The sequence below is a fragment of the Chelmon rostratus genome, chromosome 23 (genome assembly GCF_017976325.1).
Source record: "Chelmon rostratus isolate fCheRos1 chromosome 23, fCheRos1.pri, whole genome shotgun sequence".
NCBI classification, from domain to species: domain Eukaryota; kingdom Metazoa; phylum Chordata; class Actinopteri; order Chaetodontiformes; family Chaetodontidae; genus Chelmon; species Chelmon rostratus.
The window spans coordinates 10,349,671-10,363,503 of NC_055680.1; the positions used below are offsets into that span (position 1 = coordinate 10,349,671).

General features: G+C 42.5%; 2 protein-coding genes across 2 annotated transcripts in view; both read left to right on the top strand.

Moving 5' to 3' along the window:
- The first annotated feature begins 1,274 nt into the window (after positions 1–1,274).
- On the top strand, positions 1,275–4,179 carry msantd1 (Myb/SANT-like DNA-binding domain containing 1). The gene is made up of 3 exons (XM_041965469.1): positions 1,275–1,687; positions 1,779–2,072; positions 3,003–4,179. The coding sequence occupies exons 1-3, from the start codon at positions 1,434–1,436 to the stop codon at positions 3,292–3,294; spliced, it is 840 nt and encodes a 279-aa protein (XP_041821403.1). The 5' UTR covers positions 1,275–1,433; the 3' UTR covers positions 3,295–4,179.
- Positions 4,180–6,403: 2,224 nt separating this feature from the next.
- Positions 6,404–13,833, top strand: part of rgs12a (regulator of G protein signaling 12a) — a 37,514-nt gene continuing 30,084 nt past the window's right edge. The window contains exons 1-2 of the mRNA XM_041965324.1: positions 6,404–8,188; positions 10,255–10,347. Of these exons, the coding sequence (XP_041821258.1) occupies positions 6,404–8,188; positions 10,255–10,347 (1,878 nt within the window). The remainder of the gene's footprint in view (positions 8,189–10,254; positions 10,348–13,833) is intronic.

Genomic DNA, 13,833 nt, shown 5'->3' on the forward strand with positions numbered 1-13,833 from the left:
CTCACTCTTTCAACAGCACACTAGAGGCAACTGTGGAAAAAGAAACCAAAAAACAAAAATCCCCTTAACATCAACTTTCATTTGCTGCTCCAGTTCTGCAACGGAGGAGCTTAACATTTGTCTTAAGTGACAGATGTGATGGATTGAGCAAAGCTGCCAATTTGTGGTATAAAAATGCACCGGCCGCCTGTCAGGTTACTGAGCAGCAGATGGGTTAAGGGTCTAATCAGGCCAGAACTGAGTTAAGCCGGACTGACAGCAACTAGTGGCACAAATAAAGACGAAGTGAGGGTGGATGACTTGTATTAATGCATTCCTGCCCTTTTCCAGGCATCGTAAGTAAACATGAAGAGACAAAGCAGGAGGCAAAATGCTGCAGGGAAGGGGTTTTACTCTCTGTTTCTGTGTGAATGAAGGTGGTTTTGGTGGACAAATATTCCTGAAAGAAAGATGAGAGCAGAGAGGGAGGGAGAGGGAGAGGGAGCACGAGACAAGGAAAAAGAATGCACATAAAATGGTAGATTAGGAGATGGGGGTAGAGGGAGATCCTCCCCTTGCTGAGACCTGAGCGGGGGAGGGGTCTCCGACTGATCAGAGAAATCCTTCCTGCAGGGGTCCATTGTCTACGACCCACAGCTATGAATAGAAAGCTGATTACAGCCGTCAGCCTTTTGTATTCCATAGCAGGGGTGCCGATGGTTGATCGCTACATGTTGCCGTTTTGTCTGAAGTCTCGCCTCTGTTATTTCCACCTAAAGCATTTGATAGATTTTCAGTGAAACGCTTTCGTTCGCCTTTTAGGTCTAAACTGCATGCTGGAAGTGTTTTCTTCTCTTCTACATGAAGCAAATCCTCCCTCTCCCCGTCTCAAACTGACTTGTCTATTATTAAAAGCTTTTAAATGGAGCAGTGTGTTGGCTGACTACCAAATCCAATGCCTTGTTGCCAGGGAAACGCATACCCGTGGTCTCGGCTCTCCTTTTTTTCCCCCTCCCCAGAGGCTCATATTTCAAAACTGTCAGCAATCACACGCTCTCACACTGCCGCCTTTCAGCTAAAAGCTTTTTGTGCTGCCAGTGGAGCAAGCATGGAGGAGAAAGGGGAGCAGATGGGAGTGGTTAGAGGAGAGGGAGGGAAAATGAAGGGCCTCCCTCACTGTTGCCAGGGCAACTTGATGTCACGGTGACATCACACACCACTAAAAGCTTTTAACCGGATTCCTCTCCTGCCTTAGGCCCCATTTTGAGTCCTCTTTCAGCTAGGCTATAGGGGGAAGGGCACAGGCAGGACGGTGTGTGTGCCTTCTTGCATGTATCAGTCCCTCACTGCAGCTTCAACACAGCTCTTAGACAGTAAAAGACTTTCAAATTCAACCTCTAAAGATCTTATTTCTGCAAGCACAGCCTGCACAGGCCAAGAGAACCATTTCAAAAATGGCAACAGAGGAGGGTTTCAGCTACCTAATGTCAGGCCACAGTGAGAAACACAGGCGGGCCCCGAACTGGACCGATGGCGAAATGAAAGCCCTCCTGTACGTGTGGGAGGAACACCACAACGAACTGAAAATGAGCAAGAGGAACGCAAAGGTTTACGAGAAGATGTCCCAGAGGTTTTTCCAGCTGACTGGGGAGCAGCGTTTCAAAGAGGAGATCAAGATGAAAATCACCAACATGTCTTTTCAGTACAGGCAAGTGCATCAGATTCAAATGTGTAATCAGAGTTATGACCACAAACTCCAGCTGTTGCATGACTTGAACTGTCTATTTTTGATCTCACAGGCGACTGAAATCCACAGTGAGTGATAATGGGGAGACACCGGACTGGCCTTATTATAAACCCATCGAGAAGATCCTCTCCAAGCCGCTGGAGAACGGGCGGGTGAACTCTTTGGAGTTCCAGGCCTCCACCGCAGGCCCCTCCACTTCCTCCCAGTCTACAGACAACCTGGTGCCCCTGTCGGAGGAGGGGATGATGGGATTCCTGCCAGAGTACACAGGCTCCTCAGATGAGATGGAGATAAAACAAGAGCTGGACTCTTTGAGCTCTGACAGTGAACACACGCAGGGCTCCAGGTAACCGGAACTTCAAGACACGTTATGTGTGTATGTGTGTATGTGTGTGTGACTGATAAAGGTAATGCCAGGTTGATAAACTGACCTTTGTATTCATATTGTTTGAATTGATTGTTCCTTTTCAATAGGCTGACATACTGGCCCTACAAGGCATTGCTCTGGCGTGCTGTTGCTACCTGTGTTTCATGTTGTATGTGTCGTGTGTATTTTACAACAAAAATATGACAAGAAAACACAAGTTTTATAATGTGATGTATACTTCTCTAAGCTTTTCATCTACCATTTGTTCATAATGTCCTTGAACTGAATATAATTATTCATAATTTCATTAATATGTGATTTAAAAGTAAATTAACCGCAGCAAATCATGAATCCCAGTCAAAAGCTCAGATGGCAGTTGCTGCTACACAGCTAAGCTAGGCTAGTTAACGTTTTAGCAGGACTAGTTTAGCTGTTTTTATTGTCTATGACTGGATTTAGCTGCTGCCTTATTTGTGTGGGATAAAAAGCTGTTATTGGGATGTTAGTTAATCAAAACTGATATATTTTAATGACAGGAAACAGTCAGTAGAACAAATGAAGTAGATTTAGCTTTAGCACAGGCTAAGCTGAATCTGGCTCTCTTGTGTCAGCGGTGTTGTTTAGTGTTTGGTGTGGTGTTCACACACTGTTTTCTTTGATTATATACATTATATACACAGGTAAAATGTACATTTAGCTTTAGCCAAGGCTTTTCTTCACTTTAGCTATTGTTTTAGCTGTGTAGTTGACTGGTTTGGTTTTATTCAGTATTTCTCATTCCTTTTAAAATACTTCAGGGACTTTAGTTGTATGATTTCTGGCTTTGGGAGAGAGTCGTTAACAAATTGCAGACTGATCTCTTATCATAAGACACTGCCTGTTCTAAAAGGTCCATCCTCTGTTCTCCAGCTCTCACCCCACTTCAGCCAGGAAAAGGCAAGCTAACAAGCACTTGTCCATAAAGAAAAAGAAACTACGGGTGATGCAGGCCATGTTGCAGCAACAAAAGAGGTCGAGCCGGGCCATAGAGGAGATGTGCAGGGAGGTCCGTCGAGCCGTGCACCAACAGAACCTCCTCCAGGTCCAGTGTTTGCAGCTGCAGGACCGTATGATGAACCTTATGGAGAAGATGATCCAGCCTCCCTCCACCACATCAGCATCATGGGGTCAGAGTGGAGTCAAAGATCCTGGGAAGCCATGAAGTGTGAGGGGTTGTGGTTGTCTGGGAGAGAACATGGTCTTGCCTCACGTATAGCCTCGCTGAAGCAAAGATATAAAAGCATATTTATTATGGGTTTCAGTTTAACTTTGAACATTGTTCAGGTTTATCGTTGCATATGTCAAAGTACATCACTCGTACAGAGAGGTACAAAAACATGCTGTTATGATCATCAGCCTGAATGCAATTAATGGAAGATGACCATGTTAATAATCATAGTGACATATGCTGGCGCTTTGGCATCTGCTGCAAATCAGGCTCCAATCTGAGTTTTCATTGTTAGGATAATTACATCAGATCCTCTTGCTTAATAATTTGTCAAGTACCCTATTAAAATCACTGTGGGAACAACAGCCTTGCAAAAACAGACTTATCTTGTCACTACTTTCTTTCCCTGTGCCAAGATAATTACAAGTTGGGAAGGTTTGGTGCCAAAACAGGGGAATTTGTAGCATCATAAAGCAGGATTTGAGGCAATAATCCCTGCTGTTATTGAAGCGAAAGGAAAGAAACTGTTAGCGAATGACTTCCTAACCCATACAAACTGCAGCCCTTAGACAGGACCTTTTTGTGCTCAACAGCAGTACACGTGAGGGCACATTTCCTGCTTTTAGCTGACATAACTATTCAAGGTGAACCTCATATAGATGCAATAAACAAAAATCTGAAGAGTCCATTAACTCTTTCTCCTGTTCATATCCAGCCAGTTTGGATTGTATGTCACTGTGACCACACAGACTGTCTCTCTGCCCGACTGTGGACTGCGAGGACAAACAAATAATGTATACAGTGTCTAAACTTTGGGCATTGTGCTAATAGAATTAGATATTAAAGAAAACTTTGTGACAGAAACATAAAGACAGTGCTCCCCCTTGTGATTTCAATACCTTAATATGTAAACATGTCTTCTTAATGTGTTCTTATTTGCATTTCTGCTGAATAAAACAACACACAGTCTACAATCATTTCTTGTCTTTCATTGATACTGCAGGGTTATTATTGAAATGCAAAATACACAGAAGGTATGGCCTGATAGAGCCAAACTCTTGAGGTCTTTGCCTTTCAGCCTATTTTAAGAGGATTTGGAGAAACTGGGGATTAAGTTAGTTTCATCACACTGCACCAACTCCATAGAAGTCACTGCTTCACGAAAATGAAAATGCAATAGTGTTTGTTCAAGATGTATACCTATTGCTACCTGTTAATTTGACGTTGCCAAAAAAAAAAAAAAAAAAAAATGTACGGATGGGAAATAGCATGAGGCTGTTTATCTGTATTAACATATTGTTATATTGTGGTATCATTATTCCCTCCTTTCAGCAAAGGTGGGTTGCACATGTGTAATAAAACCATGTGACAGTGTGTGTAACCGTTGCAGCCCTTTGACCAGAAGGCTATTGTTTACAGACCATGCAGTAAAGTGCTTCTGCTCCTGAGTGAAAGAGACAGGGGCCGACCTACATGCAAAGTGTTTGAGGGATACTGCAGTAATAACAAAACCAAACAGGTGAGACTATAACTCATATACATGTATTTCAATTATATTGAGAACTTATCACCTTCGGGTGTGTTGTGCGTTTTAGAATTTAACGTGCTCCTTTGTGAGACGCTTGCGGATTACTACAGACCTTACAATGTGGTTTCAGTCCTAGTGTTTCTGTATTTAAGCGGCGCTGCTTATTTAAAAAACTAGGCTTTTAAATTTGATTTACTTTAGCGCAAAATATAGACAGTCAACCGCCGTCAATACCAGCCAATAGCGTCACTCCACTCGTTTGAATATTGAACGTGACAGGCGTTGTGATTGGCCAGAATGGCTCGTCACGTGTTCCAGAGACGTTACGCTGTCATGGTTACAATGAAAGACGCTTTGTAACCTCCGCGAGTGAGTGAATGGAGGGTGGTGCTCTCGCGCGTTGCCATATGGACTAGTGAATCACGGCAGGAAATGTCGCTTGGAGTCATTTAAAAAATGGGAAAAAATAGAAAAATGTAAACTTTCAGACTTTTAGCAGCGTGAATGTAAATACGGTGGGAGCTTTTTGTGGAACTTTTCACCCCTGGAAAAGGTAATTTCAAGAGTTAGTCCTCAAACAGCCTCGCTGTGGTGATATTTGCGGATTTATGCACGAGCGTAACATCGAACTAACTTTTTTATAACATGATAGAAAAAGCTAAACAAAATCCTACCGGATTCGTCAGGTGTTTCCGGTGTTTAAATGTTGAATTTACGTGGTGAGTTGGATGATGGAAGATTTAAAAACAGTGGTTGACCGAAACCAAAGAGTCTGGTTGTCATTTGAAGTGTTGTTGGTGAATGGTGAGCCAGCTGGCACTCTGTTTTGGGGGAGTGGGTGGAGGGGTGGATGTGGGTAATTTGCAAGCTGTGTCAGGACATAAAAGCTGTGTGTGTGTTACCCCTGACAGATAATTGCTAAAATAAGATTGATAGCAGCGTTTTACTAGGCTTATAAATTGCTTTAGTTAGAGTTAAAAAACACCCTGGCTCTTATTTTGTTTGTCTGTGTTTTAATTCCGTTAACAAATGGTCCCAAGGAAAACTATATGTTGTTCAAGTATGAGAGAATAGCTTCATATGATTAATATACTGTCTAATTAATGGAAAATTATTCAGCAACAATTTTGATGATTTATTCATTAATAAAAATATAGTTATAATTTATAGCAAAATTGCCTCTCAAAACTGATTTCCTGATCTATTTAGTTGGCTGTAAATTAGATATCTTTGTTGTTTACAAATCCTGTTGGCTGTGATAATGGCAGATAGATGTTTTTCACTATTTTGACAAGACCAAACAAATTTTGAATTTACAAGGAGTTTGGCAGATTAATCAGTAATGAAAATGAGTGTTGGAGCCCTAGTATGATGCTTCAGAGTAGTGTTTCGCCAAAACCTGTCTCCTTGAAAGCTGATGAGCAACTGAATTACCATGCAACAAACTACTTTTCAATTTTGTTTCTCCCTGTTTTTGCCCACTGTAACTGTAGGATGACAACAACACAATAGTGTTGGCAACCTGCAAGTGTTTCAGTTCCCACACACTGGATCTCACAGCAACCGACAACAAAGATGAGGATACAGGGACAGCCCGAGGGCGCAAGGAGGCGTCTGGATTTAAATACAATCGGTGAGCTCAGGGGTGTGGAGGTCATCCGTGGTCGGGCAGGATATGGCTTCACTATTTCTGGACAGAGGCCGTGTCTGTTGAGTGGCATCCTGGAGGGAAGCCCTGCTGACCTGGTGGGACTCAAACAGGGGGATCACATCATGGCCATCAATGGAACTGACGTGTCCACGGCCTTGCATGAGACTGTGGTGCAGTTGATTGGCAGCTGCAAAGGACCCTTGCGGATGGTGGTACATGCTGAAGGTCGAATCATGGGGAACCCCATCCTTAACGATGCAAAGTTTGGGATAGGCCAGAAAAGTGGTATTTTCCAAAAAGCAGGTGTTCTCCGCACAATCTCGCATGATTCAAGCAATTCCTCCTTTAAATCAAGTCATGCTGTAACCACTAAACAGAGGCCAGTGTCAGAGCCTGATATGTCTCAGTGGTCACAACACTGGAACTCTTTAGCTGAGCAGCCAAAGGAGGAAACGTCTAGAGCGGAGGACACTGACTCTGTGTTTACAGACACAGAAGAAGCTAATCCAGACTGGAGTGTTTTAAACATGACCTTGGTGGTGGGCTACCTGAGCTCCACAGAGCTGATTTTACACACTACGGAATCAGAGGAGGACTGTTTAAAAGCCATTCGGGAGCGAATTCGACAGTTGGGAACAGAGCAGGATACCCATACCCTGGTGATGATGAAGATCATGTTTGACTGCGTCAGACTTTGTGACGACACAGGAGCTGTTTTGGCAGCCTTTCCTGCTGAGAACCTGGTTTTAGGAGCTGTGTGTGCTGAGGACCCACGTTTTTTTTGCCTGGTCACTACTGCACATATAATTAATGGCCGTGTACCTGAGGATGGTCCTCTACGGGCTTCCTGCCATGTTTTCTTCATCGACCCAGAGTTGGGAAACCATGAGGACCACATAGGCATTGCTGGACGCTTTGGCTTTGACTGCACTCCAGATCCAGATGCCTTGGGCTGCCTGGAATTCCCTCAGACTCCCCCAGATGTTCTTCACTTTGTTACAGTCCTGTATAGTGACATGGGGGAGGCTGTGGAGAGGCTTCGGGCAAAATTGGACATGGAGGCTCAGCAGCAAGCCAACGAGAACGGCAGCACTGGCAAACAAGGCAGCGCCAGCAGCAATGGGGACAGTGGAATTGGAAATGCATCCCCCCCTGAGGAGAGAGCGGACAGGGATTTCCCTTCTGCAATCCAAAACCACCCTGGGGCCCACCTCCCCAGCTGTCCATGGGATTATCCTCTGAGTAAAGACCTCACCCAAATAAACCTTTCCAAGAATGGTCAAAAACTTAATCCAGAAAACAGCGCCAGCATACATTCCCTTTCAGAGTCACTACCTGGCCCTGATTGTCTTACTAGTTTTTATGGAGGTCCCCCACCCAGACTCGAGTTCCAGTTTAAGCCCCCACCACCACCTCTGCCTTTGGATAAAATAACAAACTTATTCGGAGATTCTTTCAGAGGGAGTCAAAGGTGGTTCTCAAAGCCGAAGTGGCCAAAAGCCCTGAGTAGCGATCCTGAGCCTCAGGTGACGTCCAACAACAATTTGTCCTCCAGCGTTAGCCTGAGCAACCTGCCTCCCCCCATGAGCCAGATCCCCTCAGACAGGTACCGGTCAACAGAGGTCATGATGCTCCCTCCCAGAGAGGAATGGACCAAAAGGTTCCTTGAACAGAGAGACAAACAGCGGAAAGATGGGAGTACCAAAAATGTGAGTATTTTTAATTTTCGCATTTTAAAACTGAAATCTGCAGCACATTTCTCACAGAGGTAGATGCTCTCTTTGCTCTGTGGCTGAGAGACTAAGTTAATCAGGATGTTCAGGTCACACAGGTGATCTGTGGTCTTAGTAAGCAACTTACTAAAGCAAAGCGATGGTGATGGCTACTTATTACTGTTACCAAGTGTTTTTTTTATTTTATTTTTAAAAGCCTAAAGTGATGAGGTAAAAAAAAAATCCAATAATTTGTTACAACAAAGAGGAAGATTAGGGGGTTCTGACAAAATACGCATTCAGTGCATCATGTCCATCTTATCTGGTGACTCCTCAGGTTTATCTTGACCATATGGAAGGGTTTAAATGAACATCAGCTGTTTGGTCAATGGTGTTTTACTGATTTGCAACACAATGAAGAAAAAAATAATTGAAAATATAGCAGCAGACACTCTTAGACATCTTAGCTGTGCTTTCGATTTGTGAATGTTCTGATTATAGGTAAAAACTTTTTCCTCTTGGCTATTTGCCTCTCCTTAAAACTTGATTTGTGAGTAACATTTTTTAGATATATCCTTGTCTTTGCTTATGTCTATACAGTATTGTTGCAATTTTGTGGCCATGTGCTAATGAGAAATCCTTGCACACAGTTAAATAGTTCCATTGTAAGCACAGTTATACTGAGACTAGAGCATCTGTTTCTGTACTTCATTCATGTTTAACACGGCGACACAGGAAGTATTAAATGGTCACATGGAGTAGGGTTTCCAGACACTGAGGGGGTGTTAGTAAGCCTGTTTGTGGTGGCACCTAAAATGAAATACAATACCACTATTTCAACAGTCAATTGGTGCTGAGTGTGAATTGAACTCAGAAAGCACCTGTTGTAAGTCAATGATGTCATTGTGATAAATGTGTGAGGAGAAGGAAACTGTTTTTTTTTTTTTTTAATGCTACTGTCCTCATTGCCCACAAGATGGCCCTGTGTATCCATGTAGTCCTGGAAATGAGCGTCCTTCAAGAAATCAGTGAATCAGCGGTTTTGCAGTATTGTGTGTCTGAATTAATTATTCCCAGCAGTTAGTTAGCATGAATGTGAACGTGTATTTGGTAAATGGCTACAAATCAAAAGTCCAGGAATTATAGGTTATGCGTGTTGGATAAAGTTCAGAAATTTTGAACTTCCACTTACTGTAGTTGTTGGTGCTTTCAACCTTATTTAAGCAAACATTTTGCTGTGTTTATAGTCAGAAGTGTTTTGTGTCTTTGTCCCCCAGCTTGCATTAGATCAGAAAGACAACAGTTGTGTGCAGGAAGCCGGGCAAATTACAGGGTAGAGCCCATGCCATGCAGCAGTAATTATCTGCAATTCTTGAACTCTCATTCAAACATTAGACACAGCCTTTCCAATCATAAGACAGGGGTGGCTGGTTAAACTGCATTATCTTTTCTGAAGTGATAGGCACAAAGCCATGGCTCTGTCTTCTCTTATGATGGTTTTGACAGACTGTGAAATTCGTGCTTCTGTTTCTGTACTTTTGAATCAGGGTTATAGTCATTCAGGTTAACTTTATGTGGCCACTGTCAAAGAGGACTGTGTCATGACCCCCATTATATGCACGTGCAGAAGCTTTGGCAGGGAAATCTGTCAAATTTATAGAAAATCTGACATTTTGAGACCTCAGCTGACGAAACTCAAAGTCACTTCACATGATCATTTTTTTGTGTTTTCATTTTACTTTTTGAAATTTTAAGTTGATGAAAACATGTGAGTGATGCACTAGTATGAAAAAAATGCTTAGCATTTTAAAATTTTACTCTTAGCAAGATACAATCTCAAGACCAATACTGACAATAAAACTTAATGTAATCAAATATATTTTAATTGAATTACAGTAACATGGACCCAAGTTTTGTTGACTGACAGTGTATTAATTCACACAGTGGTATACAAAACTGGTACCCAGCATGAAATACAGATAATACAAGGATAAGGGTGCTGATTATGCTGTCAGTAGCACTGGTCTCTGTGTCTTTGCTCATGCGTCTCTCTATTCTAACAGGGCTCCAGGTTTTGGGGTATGGGTGTCGTCCGTGCCTCTAAACGCCGCTCTGCCAAGCGTCTCAGTCTGGCACGATCACTGGATGACCTTGAGGTAGGCACCAAGTTTTTTATTTTTTCATAGGTTCTCCAAGAGGATTAATGTCTTTTATTTTTTCTCACCTTGTTTGAATCAGACCAATATTTTAAGTTTTTAATTCATTTTGCCAACGCACCTTTTTAACAAAAGTTGATAGAAATTATAACATGAATAAGCCTGACAATCTTCTGTGCGTCCCATTCTGTTGTATCCCTGCATACAGAACATCCTTCACTAATGCGGATGTTCAGTTAAACCATCCCCCTTTCTCATTCTACTCCACTCTCAGCTCTTTTTTAACCTTTCATTTCCGTTGCCTTGAACTCTGCGTGTGCTGCTACACTTGTGGCACGAGGGAGCTCACAAAGTGGTCTTTGTGTGGGCCAAAGCCCCGGTCCTGTTTGTTTGGCCTCGCTAATGAGCACTGCTGCACGACTGAATATCGTCCTCACATTTTGTCGTATTAATGTCACTGAGGAACTCTCTTTTACCATGGTCTGTGCATGCATGCATTACTCATGCACACTGATTCATATTCACAAAAACACATGCGCACTGTTCCTGCATAACAAACCAAAAAGTGGCACACTGTGTTGTACATGTAGCCATGCATTAGTCACAGTCATACACAGACACGCCCGCAGACCACACATTGTACTCAAAGGGGCACACCACAGCTCCCCTCAGGACTGTCCCAACACACACTAAACAGAACTGTTGTTGAAACACTCCAGGTTCTGCCCCAGATGAACAACCATGGGATGAAAGATGGCTATAAAAGGATATGACAGCAGCACAGTGTCTGCTTGCGTTGCCTTCTTTCATTGTTGATTTACTGTAATCCACAGTATGCTAATGTTCTCAAACAACAAACCCCCCCACCCCCCCATATCCTTACTTTATGTTGAAATTGCAAGGAACTAAGTTGTGTTACTTGTGTACTTACTGTTTTGACTAGCTCTGGGCATTTTGTCTTGTGAGTTTATAAAGTTGTAAATCATGGATTTTTGTTTTGTTTCTGAGCTCCATGTCAGCTCATGTGCAGAGACGCCCCTACCTTTTTTTGTTAGTTTGTTGATGTGTTTCATTACATTTAGTTGCTATGGTTTTAGCTTGCATCTATCAAGACTAATATTACTTATTTTGTTAGCAAGTTTATCATCATCCCTGACAACTGATACAGTTGTTTTCGATGCATCATTATGAGACATTTATCACCACTCTCTGTTAAGTCTAAAATGTAGAGAACTGAGAAGCTTCGGGCTGCTGTAATCAGTTTTCTATTTGACACTTCCTAGGTGCAACTATTTTTCATGGAACAAAATAACATTGGATACTAGAAAACTGGATGCTTTCACACTTGTAGCAGTGTGTTAAGTTCTCTTTCTAACACCTTGTGTTTGCTTTGTTGCACAACGTTTTGTGCACCTTTAATACTTTTAATAATACCTGGACTTCAGTCCCCTACTCTATCAGGAGCTGCTGTGACACCAGCAGGAAGAGACAGAGTCAGGCTGGTCTAATATGCTGGAAGTGTTGGTACTGTCAAAAAGCACTAGCCTTTCATATGTGAGCATCACGGGTAATATATTTTCAAGCTCTGGCATGTTGGCTGTTGTATAAAGGGCCAAAAGAGTGACTTTAAACAGCTAAAGTTTGGTTTGGCATTTATGTGTTATGGAAACTAGAATGCGGTTGTCCATATAATGACAGTTTGTGTTAGGCTGAACAAGACTTGGATTGGGGTGCTGGAATTGTTGAGTTTTGAAAATCAATTTGTCATTGCTAGGCAAACATTGTGCAGAACTGGCTTTTAATTTAGCTAACCTGCTTCAAACTTCTCATTGTCTCTTGCTCTAACTGGTTTTGAAAATCTGCGTTCAGCAAGCTGCATTAATGCTTCTTGGTGCAGGTATATCACAATGTCTTTCTGCTTACATTAGATACCTTTTGATGATAAAGAAAAGAATACGTAATTGCCTGTTACAAGAGAAATATCTGTTTTTTTATCAGAAGGATCCCTTCAATTTGGCACTCCAAATTATAACCTATATATATGCACCAATTGGGATATTTTGCATTCATTTGCATTTTCTTTTCCAGATTTTCTTGAAATTTTGTGAAAAAAATTGCACTTCATTTGAATGGAAACCTAGCTGCTGCTCCAAACATATGCTTGGCATTTCTGTGTTTTGGCTCTCACACTGATATACCTTTGATTAGCTGATTTCTGGTGATCACTCGGGCTGTCCTGTTCAATCAGATGGCTTCCAAGAGATCAGAAAATCAGTTCTCACGCTGCATCCAGCTTATAGGTATTCAGACCGCATCAAATCAAGAACAGTAATTTACCCCGTGCAGTTTTAAGTCATGGTACGCCCATGCATTCCAAGTAATAACACCATGGGGAATGTTTTATGGCCGTCAAAGGCAATTGGATCCTCACCCAGCACTTGCCTCTGGGCTCTTTCAAGGACTGAGCTTCACCCTGGGTTCACGGTCGGAGATCATATGGTCCACCTCTAAAAGCCCCTGCCACAGCAAACCAAAACCCATCATCCAATGGCATTACCAATTCTGACCTGATAAAGACATATGCAAAAGCTGGTGGTTTTACTTGAGCAACAGATTTGGAGAAATATTTGTGTTTTTTATCCAGTCACACAGCAGAGAAAGACTAGAAGACAAAGCCTTTTCTCGTTTGAATGCTTCTCTCCACTTCAGAGAGAATACTGATCATAAATGATGAAACTATCATAAACAGCACTTAACTGTTGACCTTAAATGACTCCTTGCTGATTCAGTGATAGTAATGCGGTCACGAACTGGAGGGGCTGAAGTGTTTGGTTTCTGCAGCGTTTTCTAACTTGTATATTGTTGCGAAGGATGTTCTGAGGGGCTGTTCTCATGGCAAGTTATGCAGAAATACGTGATAAGCTCTCATGCATCTGGACTCACAAGGACACCGTGAGACTATTTTGGAGTTCACCATCAGTGCTCAGGGCAGACCCCTGCGGACAACCTCTGAATGTGGCCTCGCTGCATGTTGTGGACAGGCCCAGAACAATTTGGACGCGTGTGGCCATGTTGCTTTTTCCATGGTCTGTGGTGTGCGTCACAGTGGCTAACACAGGAATGAGTGAATGCTTGTTATTTTTATTCACATTACAAAGTCTCTGACACGTAGCTTTTGCAACCCACACACATATATATGTGTGCAATCTTTGATGCGTTTCGATGTGTGTGTCTCTCTGGTTCAGCAGAGGGAGAATCTGCTGTATAATTCTGTGTTTGCGTTTGTTGATTCGTTTTCCCTGCATCTTGTGATGAAGAGTGTTCTGATGCACACTGAGCTTTTGTTGTCAAATCCCTGTATGTTTAGGCATGTCGAAAGACATGTCGTTTGTCTTATTTCCACGCTCAGCTTGTCAGAGCCCTGTTTCAAATGCCCTTACAGTCCCACCGCACAGCTCCACCACTGTGATCTTTTGCTCATCACAG

Excerpts from the sequence above, each read along its gene's own strand:
- msantd1 (XM_041965469.1), top strand. The coding sequence starts at position 1,434 with ATGGCAACAGAGGAGGGTTTCAGCTACCTAATGTCAGGCCACAGTGAG. Across the intron at positions 1,688-1,778 it reads AACATGTCTTTTCAGTACAG|GCGACTGAAATCCACAGTGA; the intron begins GCAAGTGCATCA and ends TTGATCTCACAG. Across the intron at positions 2,073-3,002 it reads GAACACACGCAGGGCTCCAG|CTCTCACCCCACTTCAGCCA; the intron begins GTAACCGGAACT and ends TCTGTTCTCCAG.